Source organism: Lontra canadensis, unplaced genomic scaffold (genome assembly GCF_010015895.1).
Source record: "Lontra canadensis isolate GAN:19392208 unplaced genomic scaffold, GSC_riverotter_1.0 scaffold1, whole genome shotgun sequence".
Classification (NCBI taxonomy): Eukaryota; Metazoa; Chordata; class Mammalia; order Carnivora; family Mustelidae; genus Lontra; species Lontra canadensis.
Genome location: NW_022630995.1, coordinates 87423168 through 87447796, shown reverse-complemented (window position 1 = coordinate 87447796; position 24629 = coordinate 87423168). Strand labels below are relative to the sequence as shown.

At 38.2% G+C, this 24629-nt stretch overlaps 1 protein-coding gene across 1 annotated transcript in view; it reads right to left on the bottom strand.

Moving 5' to 3' along the window:
* Positions 1-628: 628 nt before the first annotated feature.
* Positions 629-24629, bottom strand: part of TNIP3 (TNFAIP3 interacting protein 3) — a 98353-nt gene continuing 74352 nt past the window's right edge. Inside the window, exons 9-14 of the mRNA XM_032858551.1 lie at positions 20982-21101; positions 18043-18168; positions 13770-13820; positions 12779-12877; positions 9812-9872; positions 629-1988 (exon numbers count right to left, since the gene is read on the bottom strand). Of these exons, the coding sequence (XP_032714442.1) occupies positions 1957-1988; positions 9812-9872; positions 12779-12877; positions 13770-13820; positions 18043-18168; positions 20982-21101 (489 nt within the window). The 3' untranslated portion in view covers positions 629-1956. The remainder of the gene's footprint in view (positions 1989-9811; positions 9873-12778; positions 12878-13769; positions 13821-18042; positions 18169-20981; positions 21102-24629) is intronic.

Genomic DNA, 24629 nt, shown 5'->3' with positions numbered 1-24629 from the left:
CAGCTATTCCTCACCTAATTTCCAGAAATTGTGTTTGATAATGAAGCAAGGGCCACAGCTGAGGATGAAGCATGGGCTGAGACAGGAGTCTCCAAACAAATGATTTAGAAAGAGGGACACAGGAGAGACTGACTGGCTCTTGGGCCGGGGTTGTAGAAATCTGTCTTCTTGTACAAATTCTCTTTTGTTGCACTCTGGGCAAGGGGTCCTCTTCCCACATTTGCAGTCACCCACTGGGAATTCAAATTAAATTAGGTCTCACTTAAATTGGAGTTTTTCCCATTACATTAGCATTTGCATAATCTTGCCAATGTTTGCCAACTTGCTAATTAATAATAGGATGACTTCAGTAATAGTAATAGGATGGTTAAATCATGTTTTATTGCTGTTGGATTAACGTAGAATGAGGCTATCAAAGGGTACGTTTTGCGTGTATGTTCAGTTTTTATTCCTATAGGCACATCTCAGTTGGCAAACTTAATCCACCACTAAAAGGTGTTATTGAAATTACTATTCCACAAATCTGAGGAAATGGAAATTAAAAAAAAAAAAAAAGCTTTGATGAAACTGACTTGTAAACCCCATTGTTTTTCTGATTCACTTATGCTGAAGAATTGCTCAAGGATGATTTGTCTCCTTAATAAGTAGCAGCAAAAACAAAGCTTAGGAGAATTAATGTAAGAGAAGGATAATTCTTTCTCAGGAATTATCTTCCTAGTAGCCAGACCCCGGCTGAAAGTATTTAACTTTCTAAGGCTGGTTCACCTTCCCATTACACAAAGCTGTGTGTATATTCAGGAGTTGAAAAAAAAGAAAAGAGTCTGAGCTGGAATTAAGTAGTTTAACTTCTGGAAGCTGAGCCAGAGAGTTTCAGCAGTATGTCGGATGGTTTCATTTGACTGCTTCAGCAGATGCTCCTAGTTTTCTTTAGGTGCTTCTAGGATTACATATATCTGTGGGTCTCACACTTCTGTTCTACATCTCCTCACAAAGAGGACCTCCAGTTGGTTGGTCCTAGCAGAAACCTTATTAAATGGATGAATGTAATACTTTAAATCTGCTTAGTCTTCAGACATCTGTCATGCCACGGTAAAATTTAATTACAATAGAATCGGGATACATTCATTTTCCAATTTTATAGGTTTGAGGAGTCAGACGTGTTGTTCATCAATAATTACTCAAATCCATGGGAAATAAAAACAGATTCCACCCTAAATCCATGTGTCTCCAAACTACTACTGTAGTACATATGAACACAGCAAAGCCATCAACATCACAGTGGAGTTTTGTCTTTCATAACCTATCCCACCGAAGAATGAAGGAGGCTCACAATTTCTCTATCTGCCTTATAGAAATGATCTGCTCAAAGCATAGTTTCAAGGTTACCATTTTATTCAAATTGAACCATTCATTTAGTTTAAGGAGGTCTATACATGTCTTTAGTCCTAATCATAGGTTCACCAAGACCAACAATGATGAGCACAGTACCTAGTCACACAGGCTAAAGAACCAAGCCCCGACAGAAATCATGGGAGCAATGTTACAAATTTATAACTGCAGTAACTCTTCCCCCAGGGAATATATATTTCAATCAACATAGAACATCACTGTACCAAAAGTGGAGTTGCTGAAATCATGAGATCAGCCTCTGTAAGTCCAACAGCAATATGCTGAAGACAGTTTCAAAGAATGGCGCATAATCCATCTGCCAAATCTCATTTTGAGGAAACTGGACATTGCATTTGGTTGTGTAATGCTGGCTTCTCCGACTTGATCAGGATCTTAGCTGTCCCAAGTCTTTTCCTCTCTCTGTGCCAAAGGGAAACACTACCATGCACGAATCATGGAGTAGATGATGTGCAGTTGTGTTGACATAAGCCACCAGTAAAAAGAAAAACGAGGGTCCTCAGCCAAGCTCTCCCTCTGGCCCGAATGTTCCTCTACTTGTGTGTGCTTCTACTGATTGACTTTCTTTTCTGAAGAGAAACCTATGAAAAACAGCAGAGAAATGTTTCAGATTAAAAATTAAAAATTCATTTCTCTTCTTCTGGCTCAGGGCTAACATAAACTTTGAGGCTGGCAAAAAAAAAAAAAAAAAAAAAAGAGAGAGAGAGAGAAATATTTTATTCATGAGCTCCCACAAGTTTACACTAAAAAATCAAGAGGCGGGAAATGGAGGATTATTATTTTAAGCATTGACATATGCTTACCACTTTGTGAAATCAGCTGTGGCCTAGTTCTACTCATGCCTGAAGAGGAATATTCTGTACTACTTCTCATCTCTGTTGGCATTTTGGTAGCTCAAGCATTTGCTTAGGAAAGTAAGTCATATTTGTTACTATTAGGTTTAGTACTTAGCCCAGGGAAGAGAACTACCACATAAACTATTTTAAGTATGGTGAAGGGTACATTATTGTCAGAGCGATAGAAAAGATCACGTACTTAAGACGTGTTAATGTACCATGAAGACCAATATGAAAAATGTGGTATATTTCAGTTAAGACTAGGATAGAATACCACAAATGAGCACTATAGGGAAGACAAAATCAAAGAGATCTACTCATGGTGACAAAAAAATACATACAAATTTCAAGAAATAAGGTATTTTCTTATTCATGATAACAATTGAGAACATGTTAAATGTTCTACAATTGTTGCCCTGTATTTGGTATTTCAAATAAACAAACTTTTAAACTAACTAACTGTTTCCTTTCCAGGCTTAAATAAAATACTCCTCTAAGAATGGTGCCCATTTTACTAAAAAGGTATCTAATATGGTGAGAGCATGAATTTGGACCCAGAAGTATAATCCACTGGTCTGAACAGTCTAAAGTTTAGATTTAATCCATTTATGATACCTACCCCTAGATATCTTAAAACATTAAGAAAAATTAATTTCTCTATAGTTTTTATAGCACTCCTGTGAAATAGATACAGAGGTGAAATCAGTATTCCCATGTTTTAGCAGAGAGAATGAAAGAAAAGAAAAAAAAGAAAAACTTCTTTTGTGACCCCCAAGAAGATCCATGGCAGAATGGAAATGTGAACAAAAGAAAAAAAACAGGTCTTCAGTTTCTTGAATGGAAGACAGAATGTCCCTCTATGCAGTGAATGTGGGAAGAGACTTCTGTCATCAGACTTGGCTCCGTGGTTCGAATGGCAGGGCAAGAGAAACACCACCAGAGAAACATGGGTTCTCATAGTGCAGACAGTCTGCTTTGCCTTACTGGTTGATAAAGAGTTCCAGTAACCGATTGTGTGCCTTATTATTTATTAATGTTATGTGTTACACTCTATGCTTTTATGTTCACAAGAGTGCAGGTTAATTCCCATGATGCTGAAGTGATCTGAACAGGACCCACAGATCTTGGTGGCAGAGGCCATGTCTGACTCTACATCAAGGATCAGCTGAATCTAAAGTCCCCTACAAGGGGAGGTGCCCCAGAGCAGCGGAGAGGTTAAAGGGGGACTCTGCTCTCTACATGCCCACTCACCTCAGAACCTGCGTGCTCATGCATCAACAGTACAGAAATGTAGGTAAGTAGACATTCTCCCCAGCTGGGATGCGACATGTAATAGAAACCTCATTTCCCTACAGATTTTTATCTTCCGTTTAAGATAAATATTGCAATTTTATTCACCTAGTGGAATTGTGACTAGTCTAAGCTTATTGTGGGCATTTTTCTCATCTAGGTTCTATCTACCTACCTATGTTTATCTATATAAGATGTTAATCAGAATGTTTAGTCTTTGCTTATAAATCAATGTCTGCATAGGAATATATTTACCACCTGTGTTTTAATATGTTCCTGTACATATAATTATACATTTACACTTTATTTAATATCCCTTCGCAAAACCACTTAGTTTACCATTAAGCCGACCTTTATGTCATTATAAGGTGAGGATGCATTTCTCCTGCAATTCTTTCTAAAAATCCAGAAATAGACATAAAACTATTTGTCTCTAAATTTTGATTATTTTTATTAACTGCTGGTAAGATAATTAAGTATATTTTATAAAAGAAAAATATTCTTAGTATTTTATCCATCTGTACTGAAAATCACACAAGTATAGTGTCTAAGTTTTTTCTCTTTCTTACATCTCTTAAGTACCTTCTACTATTTATACTGATTCCTATATCTCTTCATACCACTGGAAAAAATCCAACTAATCCAGCCATTTTACTGATGTAAAATTATCTGTAATTTTCAGTTATAAAGACAGTTATAAAAAGACACAACTGAGAATTGCAGATTCTGGCTTTCAGGATAGATCCATTAGGATTTATTTAAATAGAACAGATCTAAATGATGACACTATTATATTTTAACGTGTAGCATGGAGTTGTCCATATTGCTTGGTGGTTACAGTGTGGGCTTTGGAGGCAGACTTCCCGGCTTGTCTATGTCCTAGCCAATAACCAGCTACATGGTCTTAGACGAGTGACATTATCTGTTTCTTGGTTTCCACAATTTTAAAACAGGAACAACAGCAGTACTCATTCCATAGGGTTGCTCTAAGGTTTTGATGAAATAATATATAAATATATACAATGCCTAAAATAGTTTCTGGCACATGGTCAATGTTATGGGTTGGAGTGTGCCCCCCCTCCAAATGTGTATGTCTTAACCCCTGGTACCTCTCATGTGACCTTATTTGGAAATAGGACTTTGTACACATAATCAGGTTAATATGAGATTATACTGGATTAGCCTCATCCAATATGACTGGAGTCCTTATAAGTAGATGAAAATTTGGACACAGACCCAGACAAGAGGGAAGAGAGCCATGTGAAGAGTGAGGCTGAGATTGGAGTTATGCTGCCAAAGCCAAGGAACTTCTAGAGCTACCAGAAGCAGGAAGAAGCAAGGAAGGAACCTTCCCTAGGGGTTCTGGAGGGAGCATGACCCTGCCAACACCTGGATCTCAGACTTCTAGCCTCCAGAGTATGAGAGGATAAAATTTCTGCTGTTTTAAGCCATCTAGTATTTGGTGCTTTGTTATGGTAGACTTAGGAAAGGAATTCAGTCAGTATTCGGTTAATTAGTTATTACTAGACATTAGTAAAGACAAATTATAATAGTTGGGCTTTGATCTTTTATATCATAAAGAAATAATTATGTTTGCTCACAACACAATCTCATGTGCCTACACTTCATGTCTTTCCAAACATGTAAGAATTGAGTTCTAGCTCATTAGACAAAGTTCAACTCTGCACCATATGAAAAATTTGGAAGGTACGGAAGAGACTGGCATGTGATGTAGTTAGAAAACACAGTCTTTTGACATTTCACAAAGAAAGAAACAAAAAACATGTTTTCAAGGTTATATTAACTCTAAAATGCCATAATTGTTCTAGAAACATGGAAGTCATTTTGCATCCCATTCCGATAACAGATGAAATGAGATTAAAATGTTTTGCATAAAATCATATGTTTCTTAACAGAAACAGTAACCCCTTAACATCTATAGACTTCGATATATAAAAATGCAATTATTTAGTAATGTGAAGAGAGAAAGCCAAGTAAGTCTTAAACGCCTTAAAAACCTTTATTTAAATCTTGAGTTTTTGAAAGAAGAGTTAATTTCCAATGTGTCTGCAAAGCATTCTAAAATGACCAGAAAATGGGGTGACTGGGTGGCTCAGTTGTTAAACATCTGCCTCAGTTCAGGTCATGATCCCAGGGTCTTGGGATTGAGTCCCATATCAGGCTCCTTGCTCAACAGGAAGCCTGCCTCTCCCTCTCCCACTCCCTTTCTTGTGTTCTCTCTCACTCACTGTCTCTGTCAAATAAATAAATAAAATCTTAAAAAAAAAAAAAAAACAGAGAATGTAACTGAGAGCAAAGCTGGAAATACGGTGACCCAGACTGTATGAGAGTACTCAGTACCTATTGACTTTCTTCTTTGGCCAGGAAGCCCTTCATTCGGTTCCCACTTTTAGAAGACCCTGCTCTGGCCCTCCTCCAGCCACCTTCCTCCCCATTGTAAATCTGCCTCCTTCTAGAACAATCTCTTGGTACCCACATGAGGGACCTCAAAATTTCTGCTCAAGTGACCCTGTTTCTGCTTCTCAGCCTCAGGTGGTCCTCTCTCCCAGGCCTGAAGCCCAGGCCTGAAGTCCCTCATTATGCTACACTGTTTCTACGTAGTATAATGAGGGACATATGGATGTGCCAACTGGGCTGTACTCAAGTTCACACTCAAGATCCTTCCCAGTGGAAAGGTGGGAAGAAAAGGGGATGGGCCACAGCTCAGGTCCTCCTGGGCCACTGTGTCCTGGTTGGAATGTGAGCATTTTAAATTTCATCTACCCTTCCAGCTATATTTGTCAATAGGAGGATAGACTATAATAATTTCTACGCTTGATTCATGATGTTTAAATATTGAGCCTGAAGTATGAAGCTTTCCGTGTATTCATGCCTCAGGGAATGTTAAAGGAGGATCTAGTGATCATAGCAATTTAATCATTCATTACCCAAAAGGCTACTGTTCTGCAAACACTTCACGTGTAGATGTCAGAGCCACTATTTCAGGTTAGATTCCCATAAGAGGAATTATAAGGATAGATACTAGGATCAAACTATAATGTGCTATATATATGAGGGTCAGAAAAGTAAAATTTGTTGGGAGTCATAGGAAATTAATAAAAACTGAGAACTAGGACAATGTACAAGGCACGCATACAGATTAATATTCATTTGAATATCCATATTTCTGAAAGGGTTATTTTCACTGAAATACAAGTAGAATACTTCTGTACTTATTAAATGAATAAAATTTATAAGAGTTTTAAAAATACTTTCTGTTTATAATTTACCAGAAACAGAGCTTAATTTTTCCACTCATTTTTTTCTTCCATTGTTTGAGTTTGGGTATTTATAGCCCAAAACACAGGGTGAGCTGACTAGCAGTGTATTTGTGAATAGTGAAAGATAAACATATTAGCCAAGTAATAAGACAATGAGTAATAGCATAAATAACAAAAATGTCTGCTTAACAAAAACTTTTTCAAACTCCTATTTAAAGATACCACAAAGTTACTTTTAAGAATTCTGAGCAATTGAGTTGGATCTACGAGTCAGAAGGAGCTTTCCAATTAAATGACATAAAAAATAATAAGAACCACCCCTGAAGTTAAATAATGGCACACGAGGGATTTTTTTTGACAAGGATGATTTCAGAGTTTTTGCCAATTTTTTTTAAATATTTTATTTATTTATTCAACACAGATATCATAAGTAGGCAAAGAGGCAGGCAGAGAGAGAAAGGGGGAAGCAGGCTCCCCAGTGAGCAGAGAGCCCGATGTGGGGCTTGATCCCAGGAACCTGGGATCATGACCTGAGCTGAAGGCAGAGGCTTAACCCACTGAGCCACCCAGGCGCCCCAGTTTTTGCCAATTTTTTGAACTGGCTTGAACCTTGAGATAGCATCAGCTTTGAAAGCTAGAAGAGGAGAAATAAAAATCAAAACAGGTAGATTCCTGAGTAAGGAATTTATTTCTCCAGTGGTTCCCTATCCCTGATCAGCCCTCTTCCCTGCTGCAGACAAGCCACAGTCAGCTGCAGAGCTGGGTTGGTATGGAGAAGGAAATGGTTCACACGGCAACATATCTCATCAGTTTCGACAAGGGCTGACCAAGCATGAATTGATTCATAACATATTTATTACATACTTAATCTTACATAATACCTTGTCTTTTACCTGTGATATTCAAAATACCAAATGAGTGGTACAAGTAACACATGTTATGGCTTCATAGGAAGAAAAGATTATTGAGGGTTAGATTTAAGTTCTATAATTATGCAAGTTAAATCCCCATTCTCATTTTGTATCTGTCATTATAGAAAACACTAATATAGTGAGAAAGGTAGGTTTTTGAGGGCACTATAGGATGTGATTCAAAGCACAGGTTTTTTGAAGTCCTATATGTCTGCAATCTAATCCCAGGACTAAATTTCACCAACTGTGTGATTTAGGCATGCTCCTTTAATTCTCCAAGCCTCAGTTCCCCCATCTGTAAAATGGTATAATATAATAAAACCTATTTTATAGCATTGCTGTGAAGATTAGAGCAATGTCCTTAAAAATACTCAGGTTGCTACATAATAGAGGTTTATATTTTACTGTAATTTTACATCTGTAGACTCTTACATAGCATGTTTACGCAACACAAACTTCATTATGTTCTTCCCAACAGACAAAAATCATTAGGTCTTATATACTGCCTATAACATTCTATTTTTACATATTTAATTTAGTTTCTGAAGGTCATCACAATTCACTTCTACCTTATATAATTATTAGCTTCTATTACACTGGTCCAAAAGAACCTATTAGTGATACAAAAATAGCTTTATGATATTACTGAATTCTCTACTGCATAATTGTATTTTCTAGTGGTTAAACTCCAATTCAGGGAGAAAATATCTTTAATATTCATTTCAGACCAATATAATATGAAATGGAAAATTATAATTGGGTGGCAGCTCAGCTATTATACAACAATGGATTTCAAAAACACAGACATTATGCAACAACCATTATGGTTAATAGTATGCCTTTCTAATAAAAGCTCTCTATTATGGCTGGAACCCAAGAACTTCATTAAAACCAATGGTTGTATTCAAAGTAGAAAGAGAAGAAAAAAAGAGTCCTACAGTTTTCTGATAAATACCTAGACATTCTTTTATAGAGTTCTCACTTTTTATCTTTCTTCTCTATAAAGCTGCTATAAGCTATGGCCCTTGCCACTCCTAGTGCTGCTGCGTACACCTGTCCAGGTTGTGTATTGTGCAACTCCAGGAAGCTCCATTTACAGAACTTGGACTTGTGAAGTACACAATCTACAAAACCACATGTGTTATCCCTGGCATTCTGTTTCTACTCCATAATGGGCTCCTTGTAGTAAAATCTAGAATTCTATCATCTCAGATCTGAACTAAATGAGATCAAGCTTCAAGTATGGCCTGAAATTGGAATATGGCTCATATTCAGCCTTTCTAGATAGATTAAAATCTCTGGTAATTAAGAATGTAGGGTCACAGGTGTGTGTCATTTGAGATTTTTAAACAAGTAGCAGGCATGGCTGACTTGAGATGAGAATAGAGGTGGGATTATGGTTATAGTCCAGTTTATACAGCCCGTTCCTGAGTGTCCTCATGAGAGCACAGAAACAAGCAGGAAAAAGTGTGGCAGATTCTGGAAAGAAGAGGAGAATGGTCAACCAAAGAAAAATAAGATAGAAGAGTTTTCCATTGTGAGTACTCGACAGGTGACTTTTTAGTGTTGGTTTCCACCCCCCGCCAGCACACTTAGAGGTGGGTGTTGTGGGCTACCTTGGCCTAAACTTGGAGTCTGACATTTAGTCATTAGGGAACACAGTTCTGAGCCTTTGGTTTCCTCTGTCTGTCTGCCAGTGACATTCGAAACATCTGCCTAGCAAACTCAACCTGGAATAGTGGACGTGCATCTGCCCTTTGTAGTGGAATCCCAGAGCTTTGTTGTTGTTGTTACAGTATAGCTCCACTTGAAGTTTTCATTTCTAGCCCCAGATGGAATACTGACTCTGAGCCTGGAATAGGAGCAGAAGCCAGAACTGAGATTCCTACATTTCTGCATTCGAACATTTTCTGTTTCTGAAGGAGTTCAAGTTAACCCCAGGTGCATCAAATTAGAGTTGTGTATTCAACACGACTTTATGGAAGGCCCTCCTCGAGTACGAATGAATGTATGTTGAGTAAACATCCCCAAAAGATCCCATTAAAATGTAAACATGAAAGAATGCTCAATACAGCTGTGGTCTTACCATCTGCCTTATGCTGCACATCTGGCGGAAACTGGTCAGGAGCATACCACTGATAGTCTGGCTGTGTGGAACAATAAAACATTATTATAGCAATATGGACTTCAAACAAAACATAGTGGTGTATTAAAAATATAATTATACTATGTGGCTTTTATTACGTAGGCAGCACAAACGTCCTTTCTATCCAAACCTGCTGCCAATCTTGCTCATTTCTCTTACCTCCTTCATCACTATCCCCTTCTCCCAAACCCACCCCCCCAAATCCACTTTGTGTTGGCCAGAGTTCCTTCTACTTTGGGGTTGTGGCATTTTTTTTTTTTTTAAAGCAGATGTGTTTGGGATATCTGCAGAAGTATAAATACTTCTGTAAAACTTACTACAGCCCATAAATAAAACAAAGCAGTTTACCATCAATAAATACTGCGTTTAAAGCACTCACATGGGAGACAACAGAGAGACCAAGAGAACAATGACAAGTTTAGTGTTTTGGGGTACAAGGAAGAAATCTAAGCCATTCAGTGAGGAGAGCGCTGACAGAGGCTCAGGACAATGAAGCTGATCTCTCTTTATACTGTTCCTCCGTGGAAAGTACTCTCTAGATCGTTCAGAGAGTTTAGACTAGAAAGGGGGTAAGAGGTGAGGGTAGACTTGGATTTTTCTTGTGGGATTTTCTTCTAGGCTTCACCAGTTAAGAACACCTAGATATTGGACATTGGGGAACATGTCAAACAAACTGCCTTGAGTAAATCATAAACTACTGACCCGAAATTCAAGATAGAGTTCCAAGACAGAGATAGAGAAATCCAAGATAGAGTACCTCTGTAGTTAGCCACTCAGAACAGAGCAACCCAGCCTCACCTGCCCATGAGGATGGTCTGTCTTCCTGCTCCCAGTGCTCACCCCTGCCTCCTACTCCCCACCTCCCAAGACACACAGAATACAGATCTTTTATTCTATTAATCAATTATCTCCTGAAATAACTCCTGAAAATGTCTCTACCGATAAGCCAACAGGGAGAATTTGCAGGGGTGCCAGACCACTGAAAGTAGCCTTAAAGCTCAATTATCTGACAAGACACTAAGAAATGCTGCATTTAGTACAGTCTGACCCCACTTTACCCCCACTCAGATACCTAGACTCTTGGCTCCTTTTGGTCCACGAAAAAGCTAAAAGAGGAAATGAGATCACCTCTGTTTTTTATCTCCTCGTTTATTTTTAGATGTCTCAAAGAACACATAGGATAAGTGACGTGAGCCTCAGTTTTAGATTCCAGGAGAGTTGCCAAAAGAAGGCAAATATACTGTAATTTTACAAACACTACTGCTTGTCTTTTAATTCAGGCTTAGAAATAAGCATAAAACATGAACTGTTCTTTTAAAATGAACTCCGGGAGTGAAATTCTACTGTTATACCAAGATTCTGTTTGACTGAACACTGCTTGAAAATGTAGGCCATTATACATGGCTTGGAATCTTTTTCAAATACAAGACTTTTTTTGGTGATAATTTTACATGGTCTGGACTACCTTGCCTCTTATAATTGATCGGGCAAGTCTGATGAGATTTTATAATAGGTGAATTTCTGCCTTCTTTTCATAAATGAGTATTTGAAGAAAATAGTCATTTTTACTTCTAGATAAACTTGCATGACTCATTGGTTTTATTGTTAACCTTTCACAAGAATATTTCTCCAATTCCCGAACCTGTAGGAGCTCACTCCAAAGTGAACTCCTATCTCTTTATGTTTCCCACAATATTAATTTACTTCTACATTCTGAAAGACAAAAATTTAAGGAATGATAGCTGTGTTTGGGGATTCCCAGAAGTGCTTTTCTGGTAAAGATTGAAAAGTAAGCAGACAGGTAAAGAAAAAAGGAAACGGGGCAGGGTCAGCAGACAGAAGTGACAACGGGCTATAACACAAAAAGAACCCAATTCTCAGCAGTGTGCTGTGTGTCACACCAGGGTCAAAGAAGGGATGCTCATTAAATTCTGACATGCCTCTGCCACCCAAAGAGTCATTACCTCTTCCCTTGGGAAAAGGGCTTTGAGTCACACTCAAATACAAAAGTATGGCAACCAAAAGAATCATGCTCTCCGTAAGTGCTCTGCCAGGAAAATCCCAGTTAAAAATCTCAAGATTCTTTGCATAATTAAAAACACAGTTAACACAAAGTAAGGGGGAGGGGAGTTGTCTGAGCATTTCCAAAATGCAGAAAATGCATATTTTTTTTTTTTTTCCTGCATAAAGACACTGTCTATGTAGCCAAAACACAGAGTAGAGAGCAGCGTCCAGATGGTGGGGGAGGGTGGGGGTAATAGTGCTATGGAGAAGGGAAGGAAGGATGCTTTGGTTCTGTCTTATTCAGGTTGACTGTCCAAATCAATTCAACTCACAAATAATTGCTCCACAGTTCATTTCATTTTGCCTGGCTAGACACAGCCACAGAGAGCAACTTAAGTGGGTCACTTTTTCTGGGATCCTTTAAGAATATCCTTTTAATTGGAAAATGTCAAAAGACTATATTGCACAGATGTAGCCATATCCACAGAAGTTCAATATAAGTTTACAACTGAAAAAGGCATCTCTCAGACTTGCTATATTCATTTTGGTTCTCTTTATGCACAAAAACCCTCTTTTGGAAGAGTCAGGTATGTCATTTAAAATGGCCTTTATAAAATGTTGTGTGTTTGTTCAACAAATTACAGCTCAATTTGATGCCATTCAGTGAATTTATTCATATCCACGTGTGTCCTGTGGATTCCGTGTCCCAAAAAGTGTACAGTGTACCGTGACCACTGTAACTCTCTAACTTAGAGGCCAAGATAAAAAGAGGCTCTTTCTGTGGACAAGAGTGTGTGTCCAAATTACAGAGACAGACAGCATTTCTACCGGAAAAAAAAAAAAATACTAGCACCTACTAGATAATATAAGCATTCGTGTGTTGAGACGCAAGCTCTTACTTACTGGGGGCTTCTGTTGATCCCGTGCAGCTCCAGGGCCTGCTGGTGCGCATGGATCCTGCCCGTGGGAATTCAAGCCGCAGTTACACATCGGGAACAACATCTGGGGGAGGATAATGTCGTTGGTTCACTGGAAGTGGGTGAAACTGGGGAGTCACACTGACCCTTGCTTTATACAACCCCAGGTTTGGCTGAAATCTTAAGGTTCCTTTGAACTCTCGCATAATTCCAGCTCAGCATAGTGGGAGCACGGATGTGACCTCTGGGCTGACAGCGATGAGGCACCCAGGGAAGATGTCACTTTAGGTGAACCTCTAATTAGCTTCTCATGTTGAAGACATCAGAAACACTTAAATGGTATAGACTGAACTTTATGTGTCTGAGTTATCTTCACAGAGGGTCCTCACTTAAGAAGAACCAGCCATTGAAGCCATAAAAGAAGTTTTAACAAGACTCCTACAGCATAATGGAAGTCCAGAGAGGAAATTAAGAATTAAGAGAAATAATATTCATTCCTGAAGCCTACTAGAGAACCAATAATGGGACAGAACACTTCCGTGCCAAGAAGATACTGTATTTTCTCGAAGAGGCACAAACCTTTGATGTAATTTTCCACTGTACGTTGTGTACGCAACTGCAAGAAACAGCTAGGAAATATACTTACAAGGTGTTCATGGGTCTATGAAAAAACCCCCATAGATTTCTATGCGCTAAGGCATGTGCTACTGGTAACATGTGCTGGAAAGCATGTGTTTTTCATGAGTGTTAGGGCTGAGAGGCTTTGGTGGTATGTAAGCATTATCTATTCACTGGCATTTTAGTCCCTAACGCAAAGCCTGGGTTGTTCTGGAACATCTGTAGCAGAGCCTGAATACATTTTTAATTGCAACCATGAGGAACTGCTGTGCCCAGGAATAAATGTGGGGGCAGAACTTAATGTTGCCATTTCAACTACAATCAGAAGACTGGTGAATTCAGGTTAAGGAGCCACGTACCTGTTTTAATTGCTTTTCGAGTTTTTCTTTCTCCATCTGACAAGCCTTTATCTACAGACAAAACAAAGGCATTTGTTTATCGAAAGAGTCCACATGGTTCATTCTAAAGTTACTCTTGACCCAGCTGTCATGATCTGCTCAGAAGCCCCAGGAGTGAAGCACTGATACAGCAGTCATGCCATTGAAAACAGTCACGTTTCGGATTTTCCAGACCCGCGTTGATTCTATCTTGAAACACCCAAGTAAAGTCTGGAAAGTGGAATCATTTTAAATTGTTATTTCAATTTGTTGAAACAACAGTAGTTCTCAGTTTTAGGTTGATATTCTGATATACAGATATAAATGTAGAGACCTAGGAAGAGATAGAGACACAGAAACAGCTTCCACGGCTTATTGCAGAATTGGAATCGGTCTGCTGTACACTCAAGAGCTAACACCATCAATGCTAAAAGTTGTGCATGCACTTCCTCCGTGCCGGACACTAATCTACGGCTTTACATGTAATAACTCACTGATTCCTCCCAATGCCTCCATGTGATACTCAGTGCTATTATCCCTGTTCTACAGATGAGGACACGGAGCTCTGAGATACTGAGGAACTTGTCCAATGTCACACTGCTGTACTTGGCTTCTCCCTATTTAAGGCCCAGCAGAGTTACCCACCCTGGAGTTTTTCAACTTCTGACACAACTAGAGAAAGCCATTTTTGTTTGACTCATTAGTCATGCTATTGTCATCCCCACACACCCTGTTCCTCATCCATGTAAGGCATATATCCCCACTGAATGATATTGTTCCAAGTCCCGCCTCTCTGCTTCCTTTGTCCTCCCATTTAGCATTATATATTTTCCATGTGACTTTTTATAGTCCAATGTGTACTGTGTATAATCAGTTTTCATAACCCACAGGAGTTATGTTTTGTAAAGTCACCATGAACATGAAGTGGCGAATGCAACCACTGCTCCTCAGGAAATGCAGGGTTAGGTTCCTATGAGCTTCTGGTCAGACCATTTTTGTTGACTGATCAGTACAGAATCTTGTTTTATGTGTGTTTCTGCTAAAGGCATCTTATTAAATATAGATTATTGGTCCATTAACATTGAACTCTTGGCCTATAGCACCATGTTATTCCCTGAATGAGCTTGTCTAACATGTCTTTTCTCTGTAGGCACAGCATGGCCTTCTTTTGCTAAAGGAAATGAGGTAGCACCTCAGCACTCTGTGGGGGGCATTTTAAGCAAAGCAATAACCAACAAAAAGGACAAAAATGAGAACATGTGGGACTAAATAAATCACAAAAAAGACAATTGTTATAGTCTGAGAGCCGAAACAAGGAGGCAAGGCCTTGTTGGACCTCAACTGGGAACAAGTGTGCAAGGTGACTCAAGTTTTTTTCTGCTCTGTACATATTCACAAATGGACTTAGGTGGCACCAGTATTGATTTTTGGGGTGACAGATACATTTCAGTGAGCAGGCAGATACACCAGTATGGAATCCTCAAGGACTATCAGGAATCCACAAGGATAGACTATAAGGAATCCATACGGATAGACTATATATGTCCCCCTCATTATATTGTCAGTCTTTAATAGCAAGGATCATTCTTTTAGTTCCTCACGGTATATAACAAATGCCTTGGAGAAAGAAAGCATCAAAATTAAATTTCAAGGGACTAAAAGTGGCATGTTAATTATGTAACTAACAGACTGTTTAAAAACTCCCCCTGCCAACAGACTAAAATCATTTTGTGAAAAACCTGTGAGGCATGACCTGAACTAGATGTTTTGTATCGTTTTTTTTTTGTTTTTGTTTTTGTTTTTTTTTTCATTTCACCCTGAGAACAACTTTGTGAAGTCAGGAGGTGGAAACCATCATCCATATTTCACAGGTGAGTATACTAAGAGATTTAGAAACTTACTTTTAGAGACAGAGGTTTTAGAATTAAAAGAAATATTTTAGAGACCATCTGGTTCAACTTTGTCATTTTACAGATGAAGAAAAGGAAGTGCATAAAAGTTGGAGAACTTGTTCAGTGTCATCCCTGATTGTCAAAGCAGGGACAGACATGAAGCTTCTACCCCTACTCCTACTCCTAAGTATCTCTAAGTATTTTGCTCTTTACCACACTCCTATTTTACTAGTCATTGGCTTAAAACATCCTTAGCGATAGAATGAATAAACTCTGGTACACAGGAAACTAGTGCCAGAATAATTTGACCTAAGAATTCCTTTTTTGGACCACAGATAATATGCTATTCAAATAACATCATGCCAATTCTATTATATCATGGCATTCGATTTGCTGTTAATACATTAAACATAGTTTGTTAAGCCATCTACTATATCTTTGAGTAGAGTGAATGAGACTTTTGAAAAATAAATGGTTGGGGGTGCCTGAGTGGCTTCATTGGTTAAGTGTCTGACCCTTGAATTCAGCTCAGGTCATGATCTCAGGGTCATGGGATGGAGCCCTGTGTCAGGCTCGTGCCCAGGAGGTAGTCTGCTTGAGATTCTCTGCCTCTTCCTCTACCTCTGCCCCTCCCCCAACTCATGCATGCATGAGAGCTCTCTCTCCCTCTCAAATAAATCCTTATTTATTTTTTTAAATGATTTTATTTATTTATTTGACAGAGAGCGAGCAGCAGAACACAGGCAGGGGGAGCAGCAGAGGGAGAGGGAGAAGCAGGCCCCCCACCAAACAGGGAGCCTGATGTGGGTCTTAATCCCAGGACCATGGGATCATGACCCAAGCTGAAGGCAGTAGCTTAACCGAATGAACCACCAAGGGCCCTAAATAAATAAATCTTAAAAAAAAAAAAAGAAAAATAAATGCTTGGGATTATCATCATTTAAAGAAAAATTTTGGTAATTTTAAGGTATCATAAAGATGATCCCTTAGTTTATCAATACAATTATACCATACTCTATGTAGACAATGCATTATTTTGTTGATATCAATTAAAAGTTAGTTTACAGATGACAGAGAAATAAAAATTAATTGTGGATTATAGTCTCTATTTAGATTGTTATGTGTTCCTGGAAGCACTAGAACATCTACAATGGCAAAGATATTGCCAATCTTAGACACAGATTTATCATCAATCTGAATTTAATATAGTAGAATGAGCAAATTAAAATCTGGCTGGAAGTAAAATAATTAGTGCAGTGACAACTTAGAAGAAATTAAGGGAGCTCTGCACATAAGACATACAAATCAAGAGTGATTTCCTCACTGAGAGTCATCAGAACATTTCCTCACTCCTCGTTTGTATAAAGTAAGGTGCATGAAACATTTTCAGAAAAGTATTTTATTATACTTTAACGACTATTTTATTCTTTTTAATTTCTTAGAAAATGGTTTGGCCAAATAATTTTTGCATGTAAAATTAAGAATTCCAAATGAATCCTTGAAAATATGTCACAGAAGAAATTGAGTTTAATTCACAGTACACTTTGTATTTGGAAGAAGAGGATGACAAATAGTTAAACATTTCTTTTGAGACTAAGAATCCTGCAGCTCTGAAACTGTCACAGTATATCCTGCAACAATTTCCTATTTACTGAAAAGCACTGGATGATTTTGCATATCAAAAATTCTGCGGTTCATTTTCTTAAGCCAAAGTTGTGTTAGCTACATTTTCCTCATTAACATCAATATTTATTCATCATGCCACTTCCTAAGTATACTTCTAATATATCCTATTACATTTAATTATAATACGTTTACATTTAATATATTCTATTCCAATAAACTAGCATTATGTGGCTTCCTTGAGAGTGATCCAATTACATTTAATCGGGGAACCCACTGAATAAAATTCTCGATTTCACTGTATTTTATATCTATAAATAACTTTTAGAAATATGTATGTTTCTTGAAGACAGGAACATTCCTATATGGCCCATAAAAGAAAATGACAAGAGTGTAGAAACAAATTCACAATGCTGGAGTGCTTTGGATTTGAATTTTGAGTATTAAGTAGTTCAACTCCCTTTCTACCAAGATAAATATTATGAGAAAAAGATCAAAAGAGTTGAATTTTATAAAAGACTTTGGAATCCAGTTTCTTAGGTAACTCCTTACTAGATTTAAGTTAAAAGAAATTGCCAGTAATTTTCATCTCTTTACAAGATTAAGAATGATTTCATCCCAGTTGCTTACCTCTCAAAGAAAATCAATGTCAATTAACAGAAGCCAAAGTCTTGAATATTTTTAATGAAAAAAAAAACACACACATGTGCTGGCAAAGATTATTTTGTTTTGACTTATACCTGAGAATTCAGCCTGTTCAACTGGGACTGAGAAGTTCGATTAATTTGCTGCAGCTCCTCTTTCTCTTGATTAAGTCTTTCTCGGTCTGATCGCTCCTTTTTGAAATCTTCTTCATATATTTGCACCTAAGAAATATTGACTTGTTGTTACTGTTGGCAGCCTTTCCTCTAAACGATTAAAATGATTTCACAAGACGTGCTATCTGGGCTTGTCCAATCTGAGGAATTCCTATCCTCTTTTCATCCCTATTTCTTCATGATGAGACTCCACCCTAATGGATCTGGCCATAATTTTATCTCTCGCTTTATTTAGAATGGCAGTTCTCAACGCTTTCCTCCTTGAGTATGTGTCAGGAATTCAGAAGTAAAGTAACAACATGGATATTTTGAAAAAAAATATTCCCCTCACCCTTTATTCGTTGCATATTTCCTTATTGTGATGAGCATTCCCCTTGCCTAGTATTAAGTATCTCTATTTTGGAGCAAGCCATCCATCCCCAACACAAGGCTTTGATGTAGGAATAGTGTTTGAAGTTCTCAAAGACAGTTTACTGGCAATAGCTGTTAAGTGAAGCCACTAAATATTGGCGTGCCAGTTTCCAAATATAAATAGTAAATTGAATATGCAATAGAAATTAAAGGCTCATGTATGTGAAAGAGCCAAGTATGATTGTTCAAAGGTATTCACAATTGGCCCCAGTAATTTTGGGGAGATGTCATTTTTTTAAAAGTAGTAATATTTTAGTGGAATGCTTTGCAAGAAATATTCCACATATTCCAGAAAATCAAACCAAAAGAAAAACAGATTTGATCATTATTGTTTTTAACTGGCATAGTGTTAACTGATGGTTTGGGGACTAGCATGTGGAACTATAAAAATAAATGAAGCTTAGGGAATGAGGCAAAAGAATTTCTTTAAGACAATGAGTTAAATTACAACTTCCAAGGGAACCTAGTAGCTAGATTTTTGTCTATTAATACCAATGCACTCTGCACCTTCACCATGAATAATGCACCACGTTTTAACTAGAGGATTATTAAAGCTGATAACAATAGAACAACATGTAATAGGCAAGAAAGGAAAAAATTAAACATGTTATACAGATCTAGATGCAGATATACACATTTAATTTTTAAGGTTTCATCCACCAGAAGCATTGCAAGGGAACTACACCCAGCTAAGCTGACATTTTGTTTTGGTTTGGGTTTGGGTTAAGATCTGAGGCTCAGTTCCAGACAGAGTCAAACTAATGCTCTGTAAACAGTTACCAGAGGCATTTGAAATAGGAGAAGCTCGTCTAATCAGAACTGAACACTCTTTATCAAACACAACACTGATAGCGATGTCATCACTGCAGCCAGGTGGCCAAGATTCTAGCTCAGTTTCTTTGTGAATTGAAATCCTTTAGTGTATCACATGACACCTGATGATATAGTGATTGTGGGTGTCCAGTTAAAAATGTGCACAGTTAAAATGTGTATGCATAACGTTAGCAAAAGAGCCACTCAAAAACTAAGGAGATGGATTCTGGACCTCTTGGGGATAATGAAAAAAAGGATACCTGTCATTGTCTGCATCCAATATGAGCTAAACCATTGCTGCAAATTCTATGCATGTGTAAGAGTGACTCTCTCGCATGTGGGATACATTATATGAGAGCATCAAAGATGATTCAAGTGTCTGAACATGAGAAGTAGTTTTTTTTTCAGAGGAATCCTGGCTAGTGGCAATGGTACTTTTGGGGTTGAGAATTTGGCAGAGCTTTAACACTCCGAAAACTATCCTTATTCTCTTCATAGGTTTATTTTTAAACCATGTATTTGATCCTGAATGTAATGGGGCCGAATATTCAAATGGTTTAAAAGAAGAGAAAATGCAACTTTATGATCAAGTGCAAGATCTAGAATTTTCTAGATTTACAAATAGGCTACTTCTTAGGAAATGATAACGATAACAACAAGAACGCAGTTGCTTCATTCTTTGGCGTATTGCATCAAGAATCCTTGGAGTTGGCCTTGTTCAGAGCAAAACAGCCAACAAATCAGTTCCAGGGACATACTTCCCAGCCCTTTGTTCTATCACATCCTCTCCCCCACCGCTAATATATTACTGACAATGTGCGCTTCAGAGATAGGATTCCTATATGTATCCTATATTTATTGACATCGCCATGAACTGTTCCATGAACTTTATCTTCATTAGTTTATTTAACCTCTTACAGGAAAAGAGATATGATATGCATGGGTGGCCCCTCAGCTAAGCCAGCTCCAGCTGGCTGAACTAAATTTAGATCCAAATCAGTCAGGCAGTGCTCTGTGCCTATAGCCCTATGTTGCTGATACATGTAGAAGTTAACACCTTTACTCTTCTGTCCACTTGGTGATGTGGGGTTGAGTGGGGAGGAGAAGGGCCTTGTGTATCAATAAATTGCTAGGTGGTGCCATCCACATGCAGCTGTCGGTGAGTAGAGCTGGCTCTTCAGTGCTTATGATCAGTGCAGAGTATTTAACACTGCCCGTGTTGTTCAAAGGCCTGGAGGCAAACAGCTCAGAATAACAGCCTGGCTGCAAGCATTTTCTGAAAAGGTCCAAGGTTTGCAGTGGTAGTGTTTTCAAAATAAATTGTGTCCATGTGAAACTCTCTAGACCAGTGCTAATATAATCTCACCAAAAGGTTAATTAGGAAGCCCTTCTTTTAACTGTATGATCTTGGATAAACCATTTCACCCATTTGAAACTCAATTCCCCTCTTATAAAGTGTGAGTTGGGCTAGCTTATATATATTCTCCTATCAAGCTTTAAAATTAGATAATTCTAATGAAAATAAATGCGAAGACTTTGGACACGTTTTGAATAGAAAGATTTCCAAAAATGTCCAAAGGACCATGAACAATGGGCCCTGTGTTTTCTACATGATCGCGCCACTTTCAACTTCTCACCTGCTGTTTGAGAACTTCCATTTCTGTTCGCATCTCCTCATGCCTGCACTCCATTTCAGACTTTCCCAAACAGTCCTCCGAAAATGAAGAACACTCGATTTTCAAGGCATCTTGAAGAGCCTGTGTTATATGATAAGCACTTGGTTGAGCTAAGAGTTACCACATCTAATGAATTCCTCTATAATTGTTAAAATGATCTCAAAATGACCCCTGCTAAACAACTCCATTTTTTTTAAAGATTTTATTTATTTATTCGACAGACAGAGATCACAAGTAGGCAGAGAAGGCAGGCAGAGAGAGCGGGGAACAGACTCTCTGCTGAGCAGAGAGCCCGATGCGGGGCTAGAGCCTAATGCGGGGCTCGATCCCAGAACCCTGGAATCATGACCTGAGCCGAAGGCAGAGGCTTTAACCCATTGAGCCACCCAGGCGCCCCCAGAACTCCATTTTTGATGCTACCTTTCCAACTGAATAACTTTTCTTCTTTCTCCTTTTTTAACATACAATTTTTTTTTCAGAATCTCTGTCTTTTCTCCATGACGATGCTTATGTTATTCAACTGTCATTGTTATTTAGAAGGGCTTTTGATATTGATGCTGGGCATCTCCCTGCCACCAAGCCAACCATGAAAAGAAAACATCTATAACCTTCCTTCAGATTCTCTGCTTCAGTCAAACACATACTTTATCAATAATGCTCAAAGTTTAGAGAGCATCAGGATCACCTGGAGAGGTAGCAAACATGCCCATCCCTGGCACTGACCCCGGAGTTCCTGAATCAGTAGATTTGGGGAGAGAGTCTGAGAATCTGCATTCCTCAAAAGCTGATGCTGCTGGTCCCAGATGACATCATGAGTGATATTGTGCTATCCAGCCCTGCTCCTGATAGGAGAGAGCGAGACCCACGGAAACGTGAACCCATGAAGAACTATATTCCTTAGATCTACATTTTTGCTGCTCTTCTGCCCTGTCGTCCTCAGTATACTGTGCCCTGCCCTAGCCACAGTCATATTTATTCTCTAATAAAACATTCATTAGGGGTGCCTGGGTGGCTCAGTAGGTTAAAGCTTCTGCCTTCGGCTCAGGTCATGATCTCAGGGTCCTGAGATGGAGCCCCGCATCAGGCTCTCTGCTCAGCAGGGAGCCTGCTTCCCCCCTCTCTCTCTGCCTGCCTCTCTGCCTATTTGTGATCTCTCTCTCTCTGTCAAATGAAAAAATAAAATCTTAAAAAAAAATTCATTAACCCACTGCAGGGTACAAGGAGCACTCTGCTTCCTTTCTTTCTTTCCTCTTCTTCTTTTTTTTTTCTAGAGAGAGCACAAAAGTATGCAAGATATGGGGCAGGGAGGGCAGAGAGAGAAGAAAGAGAGACTCTCAAACAGGTTCCATGCTCAGTGTGGACCCCAACAGAAGGCTTTATCTCATAACCCTGGGATCATGACCTGAGCCGAAACCAAGAGTTGGATGCTTAACCGACTGAAGCACCCAAGCGCTCCATGCTTTCTTGACACCCAGCCTAACTTAGTGGTTTCACTGGTGAGGAGGTGAAAGCAACAAGAGACACTTAGAGTTGTCAACAAGGTTACCATCATTATTCACTAGCCCATGATCTCTTACATTTACTATACTTCATCAAATCATATAAAAGACATCGCCTCTATTCTGAAGACCTCGGTTCGTGATGAGTTCAATAAACAGCTGTGAAAACTGAGAAACAACACGCCTCATCCTGGTGTGGTCTGGGAGCCCAAATACATTATGACTACTTGCTCATTATCAAATGAGTCCTTTATACAAACAGAAAAGTTTCACTTTCAGAGTTCCGAGATTTCAATTCCTCTAAACTGCTTTGGTAGCTTCAATGATGTGCGTTTGGGAATACTATTACTAACTATTTTCCTGCATTACTGTACAGTATGGTTATGAAGATAGGAAAAGAAAAGCAGTTACTATCTTAAATATGTGTAGACAGGCTAAGAATTTCCTAATAGAATGTCTTTTAACCCTATGGATACTGTCTAGCCTGATTGTAAGTATCATTTTTCAGGAAATTGTAAGAGAAACGAGAACTTCTTTCTTCCTCCAAGAAGAACTTAAAAAAACAACAAATGTCGTTTAATAATTTATGTTTTGTTAGAATTTGTTGCTAAGCTACAGAGATTTAGGAAGGATCATATTAATTATAATTTCTAAAAATGTGTTAGTAGTCATGTGAGAATCTAGGATGGAGTGAGCCAAATAAGACTTAAATAAAAAATGCTGATTTCATATCCTACCCCTATGACGAGATTATTTTTGTGGGTCTTGTTATATCTGAATTTCCTGGTCTACCTTTCATGCTATTCAGGCTTCTAGAAATTTTACAAATGAATCATAAACGAAAGGTGAGTTTAATCAACATTTATTCCATCTTGGGGTTTTCCAACTTCCTTGAACAAACACCTGTAACCTACGCTAGAACAGTAATTTACTATCAGCACAGGCAAACTAAATAGATCTACCCATCTCATGACAGTGAGATGTTGGACAAATCACTTTTGCCCATGGGTGGCACCGGCTGACTAGCCTCAGGTAATTTCTTTCACTTTGGTTAAACATCTGGCTTCTCTTTAAGAACTCAAAGAAAACAATGCCCTTGGGTATTTCCTTCAAAGCAAATAAATTGAATTGAGTACACACAGTTGTGTGAACTTCTGAAAACCATATGTTAATTACTAAACTGACACGCTACAAATTTCTGCTGAGTGAATGGGTCAGTAGGCGGTCTGCTTGTGCAAGGAGGTTGGTCCCCAGATTCCATACTGTGTTGGATGGTATGCACAATCAGCTACCCAAATCAACATTTTGAATAACTTCTATTTATTACAGTGGTAAGGAAAGAAGAGAAAAGGAAAGGAAAGGAAAGGAGAGGAAAGAAAAGAAAAGAAAAGCCAAGTCAAATCTACAGTGTAAAAATGAATAGTAATAACTTACACATTTCATTAGACCCTAATACATGGTTAAATGAGGGAAAAAACCTCATAGCTTACCATTGTATATCTATGTTTTTTTAATGACACCTTAAGGTATAGATGTGGCAGACAAAACGTTTTCTGGCTTGAAGTGCCCTTTTATTTTTTTTTTTTCCACTAGTCATAAGTAATGCATTATGCCTGCTAAAGCAGGAAACTCAGGGCCAGATTTGGCTATTGAACGTATTATGTACTAGCTAAATTATTTAATTAATTCATCCATTCAATAAATATCTAAGAACATACTGTGAGCAAGGCCCTGTTGCTGGCATTCAGACTATAGCTTTAAAAAAACAAAACAAAACAAAACAAAAAACAGAAAAGCTTAGGCCACACTATGACTGTTGTATTTGTGAGTCCTTGTCTCCAAATAATACATATTAAAATTGTGTTTTATAACTGCATTCTTATAAAGATGAATATAATAATATTAATATGAAAACTTTTTTCTACCTGAAGGTCCATTTTTTCTCCTGATTTTAAGGGAAATTAAACATATTAATAGGCCACTATAAGTATCATGAGCCCTAGTACTGTGCCTACTAGCCTGATCGAGAAGTCAGTTCAGCAAAACTCCTCCTTCATGGAGCTTACAGTCAAGATCAGGAGACAGGAAATAAATTTGATAATAGGAGACA